Below are 13,679 nucleotides of genomic sequence, written 5' to 3'. Positions count from 1 at the left end.
GTGGGAGAGATATCTGAACCAGTTGTTCAGAGTCAGGCTGTGGGGTTAAGCCAGCTCACAAAAAACCACAGGGTGGTCTTTTTTCACAGTTTGTGGGCCGGCAGGCTCCACAGATACACACATTTATGTGCACCAACACTGAAAAGGGATTTTTGAATAATATGTCACCTTTAAACAACTGAAACTGATTGGATATTTTGTAGGTTCAACAAAGTGGGTAATATGAACAAGCATCAATCGCAATCCCCCCGCCTCATTTTGGGAAGAAGGCAAAATTCAACAATCACACTTTCTTCCATCACCTTAAAGATCATGTTAAGCGTCAGAAGACTAAAGAGTTAAACGCCTAAAACAAATGGTTTGGCTTTATGAATATGCTGATACTATGATGGTTGCTACTTTCAAGGAACAAAAAAAACAGTTTGGTCACTTAACCAAATAATCACCTTGCCCTTGAGTATTTACATGTTTTTAATGTGCAATGTCAGCATTGTTAAGTGTGTACACGCGTCCTAACGGTTTACCCCGGTGGATACACAGTACGAGAAAGCTGAAGATCAGTTCTGTAATTGGGCCATGCACACCGAGTGCGACGGAAATGAGAGCGAAGAGCTACTGAGCCAGATGTCGGCCCTACAACACGACTACCAAGTTACAGAAGTCAGCAGCATCTGTTTAGTCTCTAGATGGTCGGTTATATGAACAAACAGCATCTTTACACAGCTATAGTGTCCTCTAGTAGCTGAAGCTTTAAAAACTCTGCACCGTGCTCCGATCTGCGACAGACAGGATTTCGTGGCCACCTCGCTCCAGAACGTCTTTGCGTGCCTGCGCACGACTAGTTAACCCTGCAACTACGTGCACCAGGTCCAAAAGACGAGAAAGGAGAAAAAAAAAACCTCTAGACTCCGAGCCTCGTTGATTTGGTGCATCAGTGTTCCCTCGTCGTGTCCTGCTGCTTCCTCACAGGGTGGAGTAAAACAGGATGTAGGCTGCGGACGACTTGACAGAGGAGGTGGAGATTTCGGACACCTCGTGGTCGTCAAACTTGTACCAGCGCTGTTTGAGGGCGTTCTTACAGTACGCTGTGTAATGGCCGCCATCTAAACCCCCGTAGTGGTTCTGGTGGTGGAAAGGAAGAAGGTTGAGCTTGAGTCTCAACAGTCAGATAATCAATCATGTTCAGTTGTTACATAAGCTGCTTTCAGACATTTTCCTCGGGGGTTGTTTGCAAGAATGTTTGCAAGAACGATGCTGCGGGGCATATTCTGGAACAGTTCCTGCCAGACACCATGTCTGAAAACACCTTAGACAAAATTTATTACCAAACTGCAGCCTGTCTGTACCATGGAACGCTTGTGGTACTGAAGCATTTCTAGTAGAACTAATATGTTAGTGGCTTCCCCATCTATTATGGGCTGACAGGTTTATAAAATATGTACAGGAGATGAGTACACAGCATTATTAATAACATTGGTCTGTGCTGCATCTCTTATCCTCTTTTATACAAAAGAGGATATACTAATAATACTTATATTTTTTTCTCCTATTATTTTTTACATTCCATTGTTCCATTCCATGGAAGATGTACTATCCAAAACCATTTTCATTGTTCTCTTTGTAAAAACACACTTTTCAACTTGTACTTACAGACACTCCATAGAGGCCGTATCTCTTCTGGTTCTGTTTAGGTCCAATGACATACTGGGCGAGGTCCAGACTGTCGAGAGGAAAGTCAACAGTCGTCTGCAGCTTCTGCTTCCATCTACCCTCGTAGGAGAATCTGCAGAAACAGAAAGAAAGACATCACACATATTAGTCAGGATTAGAATTTCCAAAATTATCGGAAATCCTTCACAGCCTCTTAATTGTTTTTTCAAACTGTGGAAGTGAGTATTGCGGAAATGGATCTACAGACCGTTTTAAGTGCACCAGGAGAATGGGCGGGACTTTCCAGATCTCCAGTTTCTTGGTGGAATCTCTGTGGGCCTTGCAGTGTCTGCAGAACACTTTGTTGTTGTCGGTCAGCTTCTCTTCCTTTGAGAACAGCCTCAGACAATCCTGCCAAGAAGCAGCAAACATGTGAGTATTATACAGTAGACAAAGAGCTATAAATATTATAAAGCTCCATTTCTTTTATGGCTTTTGTTTTGTCAGGAGAACGAAGCTGATTTATTGATGGCCAAATTCTGGAACAGAGTTGAGCAACTGAAGATTTAACAATTGAAAATAGTGGGTTAACATTCACTTTTGAATTTTGTAAAAGCTCATCAGAAACTTAGAAAGCGGTCTGACCTGCAGGGAGCACTTGCTGGTGGAGGCCAGAGGCAGCGACAGGTACATAAAGGTCTCAAATGTCCGTGACTTGCGATGGCAGGTCAGACACTGCACGGTGGACTTGAATTGGCCCTGGAACAGTGCGACGATGATGGACTCGTTCAGCAGCTTGTGTTTGCTCCAGGCCAGGTCGGCTGCCATCGGGTCATCCAGGTGGTCGTTCTCCTCTTCCTTGTAGCGCTTCCTGTTGTCTGCCTGAAACCCAGAGACGGAACATGACAACATGACGGCACACAGGACTTTAGGCGTTCGCAAAACCTCCCTTCATCATACCCAAAATAAAAAAGCTCAATAATTCATGGCAGATACTCATAATTATTATAGTAATTCAGTTAGCTCAATGAGAACCACAGACTGAATTTTTAAGTAACTTTGTATTCAGTATGTAATCTTTTTTTACTTTTATCAGCATGCACTTCAGCCTGGTCACTCTCAGTAGAAAAGGCAGGATGATAAGAGAATTGATATCTCATTAATTAGTCTGACTGAATGATCAATTAGCCTGGAGAGGACAGAGTGGACCGGGATGGGGCCGGCCTAACGGTGGACAGGTCTGAACATCACACACAAGAGACGCAATGAGATGGAGTGTGTCATGATAAATGCATGTCATCAACTGGCACATCCCCTATCAAATTTGAAAGAACAAATAAATAGCTTGATGAGCAAAAACGGGATGGATGCACTACTCCAACTCAACCCCAGGTGGAGACAGTGATCAGATATCTCCATGCTGCCTTCTAGGAACCACATACTCTGACAGTGATCCTCCCTATGAAAAAATCAGGTGTTGATGTTTTAGGGATTTTAATAAAAAAAATAAAAATAAAAGACTAATATCAGGCTAGGAAAGTTTTTAGTTTTTTTTTTAAACAATATCATCGAGTCCTTTCCCCCATTCCAATGAACATGAAGCTGGTAGAGATCAGTCGATACAGGCGATGAGGCGTGTCTTGGGTCTACATGCACGGAGACTTCTGACAGAGCATCAGACCAGACAGATGCAGACACACCACACTCACACTGCCGCAGGAGGACCGAGGACACACAGCTATTTTACTTACTCTCTAATTTGCCATCAAAATGACACCCGGTGAAAAAAAAACACAGAAAGAAGGAAAATGATAAAAGAGACTAAGTTTGTATTGTTAACAGACAAATGTGCAACAACACAACAGAGTCAGTAGAAGGAATGAAATTACTTGATATTTCCTGTACAACTAAATTTTAAACACTACCTTGTTGAGGTCCTCGTGGAGCCCATCCATGAGGAACAGCAACAGCTCCTGGGAGTCTTGCTGGTCGTAGCCGGCGAACTGCTCGTTGATCTTGCCTATGGTGACCTTGAAGTCCCGCGGACTGATGAACTTGTACAAACCGGCCCACAGGGCCTTCATGATCACACCAAACTCCTCCGCCACCTCCCCTTTGTGACCCAGGATGTTGTACCTGGCAGCCGAAGAGAACGGAGACAGATTATATGTTTCACATCTCACTTATACTTTATGATTCTTTATAGAACGGGAATTCCACCTATATGGGCCCTGACCTGTTGATGTCCGCCATGTAGCAATTGTTGTTGAAGTACTCCGCCATTGCCGGTGTGTTACACAGACACTGCAAGATGGAGTTCATGTAGCATGTGTTTCCAAGGTTACGAAGGCCAGTCAGTGATTGCCCCAGACCTCCAAATGTGGGATTCAGGTTGCGAATTTTGGCGGCAGAGGGCCGCACATTCTCCACTTTAGAATAGACTTTGGCATTGGCGGGTCTAGAGGACAGAGGAGCACAATAAGAGAGAAAGAACACAAGACTGGTTTCTGCAGAGACATGACCAAAAGAATTGAGCGCGTATAATATCCAAAGGAATGCAGCACTAGATTGTCCTAATAGATTCCAGATGCAGGACATAGTCGAATCGTGGAATACACTCAGGGCTGAACCCTGAGGCTAAAGTACTGATCAATTGAAGAACATTTTTAAGGTTCCTACATTTGGCTGAAAAGTGAACATTTGACACTTAGATTACATATTACTCTTGTTTCACCAGCATCCAAAAGACTTTATTTTGCTGTGAAGCAGGTTCTAACAACACTCTTAAAATCAGTGATTGAAATGCTGAATGAACAACAACACAGGCTATAGCAGATCTGGTCTGGAACCAATCCCAACAGGGAGAGTGAACTATACTCTAACTGCTTGACATATCAATATACAGTACACCAGTGACCAGAAGTACACAACACAGAGAGATGATGATTCAGCTTTGTAGTGTGTGATATCACAATACTGTGATAAAAACTACCTTTGATATTATATTGTAAGCTGTTTTTTTGTTTTTTTTTGCTTTGATGCTCAAAATAAGTAAAGTAGGTGGACAAGATACTAAAAATAGATAAAATTTTAGGTTCAAAATATAACAATGTCACAAGCTACAAAGCTGAATCATTATCTGTCTGAGGACAAAATGTTTCACAGTGGCAGCCTCTTTTTTGGGGATTTATAATAACTTATTATATACAGGGTTTCAATTTTTTGGGTCAAACTATCATCATTGTGACTGGTGGGATAGAGAAATCATACCACGCAACATACAACATGTATCCACATTTGCCTAGCAGGTGTCTTACTTGGTTTCTCTGTTGATGGTGGGTATGACCGCAGCCGTGGTCGGGGCGGCGGCCTTCTTCTGGGCCTCCTCTCTGAGGTCCTGGCTGATGTCAGGGGAGGAGTAGGAGCGCTTCAGTTTAGACTGCTCGCGCTCTTGTTCGCAGTTGGCATCCGGTTCAGCTGGTCGCGACGGTTTCTGTTTAACAGTCGGCGGAGTGGAGGGTGGGGTCTGTGGAACAGGGACCTCGGGAGGGTACAGGTGCACACGGTTGGTCGGAGAGTGGTAGTATCGGTACGTGCCTGTCACTGTGTCGAGGAACTAGACAAGAATGGAAATGGAGGCGCAAACAGGAAAAAAAATGGAACATTAGGTGGAAACTAATCAGTTCAGACATATATATTTATATCATATATTTGAATATATGCTTTCTTTTTGTCTTTTTTTCTTCCCCATTAAAATTTCTGCTACAGTAACTCAAATGACTCATATATTACCTTCATCCAACCGTCTGGAAGGCCTGGTACACTCCGACCCATCTCCTCGCTCCTGGCTCTAGTCAGGGGCTCCCTCTGTGGAATTAACACAAACATTACACACTTACTTCACTTTCAAAGATCTTGGCAAAAATATTTAAGGAGGAGTGAGGCAGAACTAATGGAAAGTCTAATTGGAAAAGATAACTGCTCAAATCAAGAAAAAAAACCCTGGCTGTGGTCAACGTGCATCTATATTAATGATGGAAACTTAAATCACTAATATTGAAACTGTAAATGTCATTTAACTGATGACGAAAAGAGATGAGAACGCAAAAGTAAAGAAGGAGCCGGACAACAATGAGCATGTGGGTGAGCCGGAGAGGGAAATCAACCGAAAGTGAAACTTTACTTGGTATTTCTTTCATTTAATATTTCCACAAGGAGTGATTCTTTGAGTTCATCTGATCAGATTGACGGACTGTAGGTTTTAACAGTGTATTTGTGGTCTTATTGTCTAGAGGACGTCAGAGGATTTCACGAGTTTTCTTTTAGCCACAGATCTAAGACACTAAAAACCTCAAGAGAAAGTAAGATTATTATATTATCTCTGTGGTTGGGATAAGTACTCACCTTAATCTCACTAACAATATGGTTAGGGTTAGGAGCAGGTGAATCCAGAGACATACTCTTGGAAGGTGCGTCAGAGCTTTGCTCCTTTCCCCTCCTCCTTTTCTCCTCCGACGGCCTGTTCTCTTTGTCTTCCACTTCTTCTGCCTTCTGCCTTTCCAGTTTCTTCTTGTCCTGATGTTTTAACTCCTCATCTTCCTTCTTTCTCTTCTCACTTTCCTCTCCTGTTTGCCTTTCTTTCAGCTCCTTCTCTTTCTGTTCCTTCTCCCGCCTCTCCTGGATTCGTTTCTCCTGCTCTTGCTTAGCCTTTTCGATCCCCGCCACTGCCTCCGAGTGTATCCGACTTTGTTCCTCCTTAGACAAAGACGTGTTGGGCACGAAGGATGGCTTGGCTGTGCGGTCGGGGACAAACGGGTTGGAGTCCTTCGCTGAACCATTCTGGCTAGGCTTAGGCTCATCTGACACACGGATGGAGGGTTTCTTGGCACGGTCAAACTGGGAAAATAGAGTAAAAGGGTAAAACATTGTGTGTAAAGTTGAGACTCACTTGGAGTCCTTTGTTTTATAGATACCAAGGTTGAAACCATACCTGTGGAAAGGCCTTGGCTGTTGCAGGTGACTGGCTGGATGGGGCTGCTGCAGAGCCCTTCTTACTAAGGTCCAGAGCAGAACTTGTGGACACTTTGACGGGGAGATCGACAGTGTCTTCTTGCAAACTGTCAGTAACCATGGAAGTTTCAGATGTGGGGGGGTCCGCTGGTGTTACCCCGTTCGCCAGCACGGGATCCAAGGTTTCCTGAGGCTTGGGCGTGACTTCTGGCTCTTGTTGAGTCGGGGTCGGAGGCCTTGGTTCGATTAGGGACGGGTAGCTGAAGTTCACTGTCCAATAAATCAAAGAAAATATAAAAAAAGTATCAAATATCAGCTGATGGTTTTTGAATTGCTGGCAGGAGAAAAGGAGATCAGTTTCAAAACACAAGCATAGTATGGGACATGAAGTCCAGAAACATATGACACAAAAACTTAAATAAATTTATAGAATGTTTAGATTAGGCTGCATTAGAACGACTACTGACCAGGGCCTAATAAATACATGTTGGAGAAGCTGTAACGTGTGCTGTGCAGGTGGTAGTGATACTCACACTGGGGGAGGGTGCTGATGATATTCTGTCTAGGAGGCCGAACTTTGGCGTTGGTTGTGTACATGGGGTAAAACAGCAGCCAGTTCTCGTAGCCCCCCTCCAGCACCAGCGGCTCACTACGCAGGATAGTGATGCTGTCCCACTGTGGAGTGTGCAAAACACATTGTTGTAACTCAAAGGAATAAAATTCACTTGAAATGAGCACACAAACAACAACCCACACACACACACTAGGTTACCTTAAAGACTGCATCTTTGAGGCTCTGCAAGGTGGTGCCCAGTGCAAGGTCAGTGACAGAGCTGAACCAATCCAGCAGGACTATATAATCCACAACTCCCCGCCGCTTCCATTGCTCTTTGGACACCTCCGGTAACTTTATCTCGATCTGATTCACAGTGATTCTGAAAAAGTCATGACAATCCAGTTCAGAAGTTCAGTTTCACTTTCTTTCATTGTTTGATAGTGAATGACACAAACAGAGTGAAGGAAAAACTACATCCAAAAATCAGTTTATAAATTACACATGCAGTGTCCGCCTATTCTCCAGACCCCGTTCTCACCCTGGGCTGATGGCCTCCTCGGGCACGCTGATGCAGGTCTGGGCTGGCACCTGAATGTGGGACTCCTCAAAGCTCCGGTGGCTGCGGGCGTCCATGACTATTATTGTAATCGTCTGGTCCTTCATCATGTGGAAAAGTTTCTCAGCTGTGATACCACCAGCTGGTGACGCAGCTATCGGATAAAGATGTAAAGTCAACACAAGACAAAAAACTGTAAAAAAAAAAAAAAAAGACTTTAAGAATAACCAAACGGCAAATCTCAGAATGAACTACACAGGTTTTTAGTTATACCGCTTACCCTTTGTGGTTGCAGTCTTCAGTTCATTCTGCTCTCCTTTTACCTGCATACAGACACGAGACATAGACGCTGAAACATCATCTTGTAAATATTTTAACAATATTGATTAGACCTCATTCCATTTGGCATAATATCCCCTTACATGAATAACTTCAAATGCATTAAGGATTACCATTACTTACAACATACCCTTTCATACTCATATTTGATGATTAATCTAGTTAATGTTCCTGTTGTGACTGGTAGAATGTGAGCTATGGACTAAATTCAAACAAAAGCCAACCATGAACGTTGATATTACAATGTATATTATAACGTCTGATACATTTTAGGGCTTTTTATTCCAAAATGCACATAAATATGAGGTAAATGTTTTACTATAGACTTAAACTGAAACTACAGCCTGAACAGCCACTTGCAAAACTTCAAATGTATTCTATTAAAAAGGGCTTGGTGTTTTAACTATGCCTCAATTTAAAAAGCATGATAGCCAACTTTAATCGGCTTAAGTTCAATTCGACCACCCACATTATTTGTACATGTACATAAACTAAAATGTCTCTTATTGAAATTAGGTGTCCAACACATTTGAGAGTTTTTGTTTTACCATGCAGAAATTTTTACAGTCTATTTGTTACTTGACGTTTCTACCTTTTTGCTGTCCTTCATGTTGGTTGTTGATGATACTTTTGGAGAGACTCGACCGCCATCTTTTTCTGTTATTTCCTCCCGTCTTTTCTTTTCCTCTTGTCTGTCCTTCTCCTCAAGTTTTTTACGAACCTCAACCTCCTCATACCTGTTTAGAAAGTTGAGTAAAACAGGAATAAAAGTGCTGATGTTGTCATGTCTACCTTTCAACTACACATACATACATAGATAATATATATATATATATATATATATATATATATATATATATATAATAATGAGGTGTGTAGAATCGTAAAACAAACCAAAGCCTCTAACCTGAGTTTAAGGCTATCAGAAAGCTTCTCCGCTTCTACGATGGCTTTCTTGAAGCTGTTTGGCCCGAGGATGGTCATGAAATAGTCCTGTGTTTATTGGAATAGAAAAGAGTTTTAGTATACCAATAAAAATACTCCACAAAGATTTTGCAATTATTGACTTTACCGGTTGCTCCTTGAAGTCTGGTCTTTTCTTGATTATTTCATACACTGTTAAATACTTCATGTAGAGCACGTAAGCTTTCTCCTCATCTCTGTCCAGACGGAACTCCTCTGCCGCCTTGAAGATTTTGCAGGCGCTCTGAACATAGCTGCAACCCAACAAATAAAGAAAAAAGAAATAACCATGTGATGCTTCTCGGGTTTGACTGGGGACCGTTGTTCCACATCTCTTTCCCCTCACTTAGCGACAAATCCACACTTCCCCTGTATTATAAGTGGGTTTAGAAGGTTTTTATGATTCCTTATATCACTGATGTCAAATAAGTCATGCCGGGTTTTGATAATATAAAACCTACTAAGAGCTGAAACTATTTAGCGATCGACAGACAAATATACAGCGAATTCAAAACCTTTTCGGATTCCAGCTTCACACGATTCAATGCTTTTCTTTGGCATGTATCACAGTTAACTGGAATCATTTGGGTGTGAATTGTTGTTCCCATAACTTCTGATGTTTTGAAGACTAAACAATCAGCTCAGCTGATAATGAGTTATGCTGATAGCAGTCAACATGAAACCCTGCTGGTTACCTCCTGGTGCTCGTCTTGTCTGGCCTGATCTCAGCCTTCTTGTTCAGGTCTCCCAGAGACGAGGACAGATACAGCTCCTTGACCCCGGTCGACACAGCAGGCATCTTGGCGGGTGGGTTCAGTCACAAGCAGGCAACCAGTCAGTGATGCAAACGAGCCCTGGACATCTCTGGAAACAATGTGTCTGTTGACAGCATCATGAGGTAAACAAACGCCAAATGATCCTATCGCCGGTCGCATTTACTGGTGGACAACATTATCATCAGTTATTGTTTCCAGTGTAATCAGATGTTACCGAACGTTTCCTGTCACGCAGCATTTAAAAGCGTGTTGAGCTAAAAACACGACATGTCAATAATGACACATGGAACCAGGAAGCAACACTCACTGTTAAGCGCATTAGCCAACATTAGCTGTTAGCTCGTGGTTGAAGTTAGCTAGCGCAGCACAAAATCACGACCACAAACAAGTAAAACACTGTTCCGACTGACGCTCGTCGTGGACGGATGGCAGCGAGCTGGTGACTCCGCAGCCATGTCACGGTACAAACGTTGACTTGAACACCGGTCAGATGATTACATGTTAATTTTAGCTTTGTAGCCTAGCTAGCTATGTTAGTTAGCATGCTAGGCTAGGCTCTGAGCCTCACGCAGTTAAACGCCAGGTAGCCACGCTTACAGTCACATTCACCGTTAGATACATCCTCTAGAAACAACACGGATCCATGTACATGCACTGGCCAACTGCTCGATGAGATAATGTCAACTTAGTAAAAAAGAAATTACCTCTCTTACTGATCCGTTTCTTACACTCAAAGCTACTTTCTTTTTTTTGACAGCTGCTTCCTGGTTTGTCGTCACCCCGCCCCCTTCTCTTCTTCTTCTGTGAGCTGTGGCTGCAGCTGAGCTGAGCATCCTTCATGTTGCAGTACTGCGACCTTCTGGGGCTCATTATATCCTCCACTGACAAAGGGGTCGTCCCGCCATGGATGGATGTATTACCCACCCATACAAAATAATCCTCCAAACCCCCACTCTTCCTGAACCACATATTTCCTGTATGCTTAAAAACAGACAGATGCATTTATACAATGTGCAGTGTTGAAATTGTTATGTCCTCCTGCTGATGATCTTGTAATTTCTGATACGTTTGATACCCCAAAAATCTGGGCCCAGTACACGTGCAGGTCTCAGGTCTCTCACTCCCTTTCAATATATCCATCGCCACACCTGTGCAAATATATAGTTTTAAGCCTATCTAATCTCTATGAACAGATTTTTCTTGTTGTGTGTGTAGCCGTCAGATGGCAGCCGATTGGACTCCGAGATTGAGGCCTAGCTGCAGAGGTTATTTCGCTAATCTGCAATGAAACTTTTTGATCAAATTTGAGAAAGTATTTACATTTTGAGAATTTGTGTTATGCTGGGTTTTAACAGTATCCACTTTTAAAAGCACATTGTTTGGAACAGAGTTCGACCCCACACCCGACAGATGTAAACTAGGCCCTGCAAACCTATTGCATATGTTTTGGACATGTCCAAGACTACATCATTTCTTGCAATCAATTTTCAATACTCTTTCTGAAATACTAAAGGAGCCAATTGATCCATTCCCTCTCACTGCCGTTTGGTGTAATATCAGAGGATATGCATTATTAAGTAATAATAAGTGTAACATGCTGACTTTTGCACTTTGTTGGCCAGGCAACTCATTCTCTTCAGATGGAAGAAGACCCTCTACCCTTCGTATTCTCAGTGGATTAAAGACATTATGTTTTATCCTAAACTAGAGAAGATAAGATATTCTGGGCCTTGCTCAAGGGTACCACAGTGATGGCAATGCGCATAAGTGCTGTTCTGTCAGATATATGTCTAGTAACCGGTCGTAAAGAACTGTCCACCCATATGCACTTTGATTTGTCTTCTTTTTGTGCTGTGAACCACATCTCAAAATAAACGTGTCCCACAGAAACTCCTCATTGGCTTCCTCAACTTCTGCAAACCTCCTGAAACCTAAAAATTCTAACACTTTCACCATGAGCAACATTTCACGAATAGTTCATGTTTCCTCCTTTTCAACTTGATTTATAGACGGTCTCGTCATTAGTGTGTCTTTTTTGCTCCCATTCATGTCAAACTAAGTGGTCAAATCCTCTTTGTTTCTGACCTTTGGCTTGAACGTTAATATTTTCTACTTATTTGAGTAAAAACAACAGAACAGGATCTATCACGAAGCACTTTGACTTTGATGTCACAATGCAGCGCCTTGGCTCAATTGCAAAATTGTAGTCAAACCTGCTTTCATCAAGACTCCCAGACGTAAATGTACAGAAGGAGCACAATAGTCACAGTGTGCTCCTCTCTGTGTCAAATAACACTCACTTGTGTGTATTACACTATACACACACTTACCATTACTCACTGGGCTTCTTGCCAAAGTCTGTGTAGCAGTGATTGCTCGCATTTAAATAGCTTGTGGGTTAAAGCTCAACTGTGTTTCGGAGGACTTGCAAGAATCAATATTCAAATAGTGTTTTGGTAGAAAACACACATAGTGTTCATGCTTTAGAATGTGATTGTTTAACAGCAAAAGTGGGCTTAAGTTTTGGACTGAATAAAGGATCATGGTGTCATAAATGTGGTGAATGAATGTGGGAAATGTTGTTGTTTTTTCTCCCAAAATGTATTGATGTATTGCAAACCAGTGGGCAAACCTGTATTTCTTCTCTTTAAACTGCCTGAAAATAACAGATGAGTTTATTATAATCTGCAGTTTTAATATGAATTGAATATTGTATTCAATTGGCTTGGATAAACTTCCTGTGGTGCTTTATTAGTTTGACTGACTGAATCAATGGAGTGACTTGATTGCCTTTCATCATCGTCTCTCTGGTATAACATTGATGTGTGCTCAGAGTGTTTCAATTATGGTCGGATTTCTCTCTGCCCAACCATTGGCCTCCCCCGGAGAACCAGATGAGATCTAGCACATGTCGAGCACAATGCACAGTAAAGGGCACAGTGTGTGACCAGTCCAGGTGCTGCTCAAGCCATTGTCAGGGCTTAAAAGGCCGAGATAAGCTGTCACATAGATGTGTTTGCCCTCATCATCCTATTACCTTTTTACTGTGTCCGTTCGTTGTTCACTTCTCTTGTAATGGCCATAATACTTTACCTTTGTATTTTTTTCCCATTAAATACGAATACTGATTTGCTCTAACGGTCATCTCCTGTAATATGTTCAGGCAAGAAGCATTGGTGTATTTCCCAAAATGTGTGACTGTTGTTACTTGCACTAAAGAGTGATTTCATCTTTAACTCTGCCCTTTAAAAAACAGTTTGAGGCCCAGAGAGGTCACATAAATGACAAAGATTATGGAAAAAGTCCCAAAAATTTATAAAGGTTTGTGAAGTAGAACATCGTCATCATGCCTACCATCACTAATCAACTCACCACCCTTCAGCAGCAGCGTGAACAATGTACTGTACTTTACTAAATAAGAGTCAAACCCTCCATCTCAGCCAGCTACAACAAGCCTTTAACAGTCGAATAAAATAAGCAATTCATTTTGCAAAACATAACAAAAAGGATCATGGTTATTGTTAAATATTATGGGGAGGAAAGGCGGTATATCTTAAATTCAAGTTTAGATAATATGTATATGTTTGTAAATATGTTTTAAATTTCAAAAACTCAACACTCGGCCACTTGTTATGTGAAAAACACATATCAGGTTCATAAGAAGCAATAATCTTTATGTTTATAATCTGATATATGATCTAAAATACTTACCAGGTGTCCTTTAAGTTATTTTCAAACCCATCAAAGTATTGGTTTTGTGTGCAGGGGAACTGATGTGCAATCTATTGCACAATTGATATATTGTCCTGTTATAGTAAATACAGTATGA

The 13,679-nt window shown here is 41.9% G+C and overlaps 1 protein-coding gene across 1 annotated transcript; it reads right to left on the bottom strand.

The window, feature by feature from the left end:
* Positions 1–6: 6 nt before the first annotated feature.
* On the bottom strand, positions 7–9,909 carry usp8 (ubiquitin specific peptidase 8). The gene is made up of 18 exons (XM_035628298.2): positions 9,770–9,909; positions 9,184–9,328; positions 9,019–9,104; positions 8,704–8,848; positions 8,053–8,095; positions 7,755–7,926; positions 7,433–7,595; positions 7,194–7,335; positions 6,641–6,930; positions 6,055–6,546; positions 5,443–5,517; positions 4,968–5,266; positions 3,887–4,108; positions 3,576–3,786; positions 2,296–2,532; positions 1,919–2,061; positions 1,651–1,783; positions 7–1,122 (listed from the first exon to the last, which is right to left on the bottom strand). The coding sequence occupies exons 1-18, from the start codon at positions 9,871–9,873 to the stop codon at positions 964–966; spliced, it is 3,261 nt and encodes a 1,086-aa protein (XP_035484191.2). The 5' UTR covers positions 9,874–9,909; the 3' UTR covers positions 7–963.
* Between the last annotated feature and the right edge of the window lie 3,770 nt (positions 9,910–13,679).

Source organism: Scophthalmus maximus, chromosome 4, assembly GCF_022379125.1.
Source record: "Scophthalmus maximus strain ysfricsl-2021 chromosome 4, ASM2237912v1, whole genome shotgun sequence".
Taxonomy (NCBI): domain Eukaryota; kingdom Metazoa; phylum Chordata; class Actinopteri; order Pleuronectiformes; family Scophthalmidae; genus Scophthalmus; species Scophthalmus maximus.
Note: the sequence above shows the minus strand (reverse complement) of the source record. Positions and strands in the feature narration are given on the sequence as shown.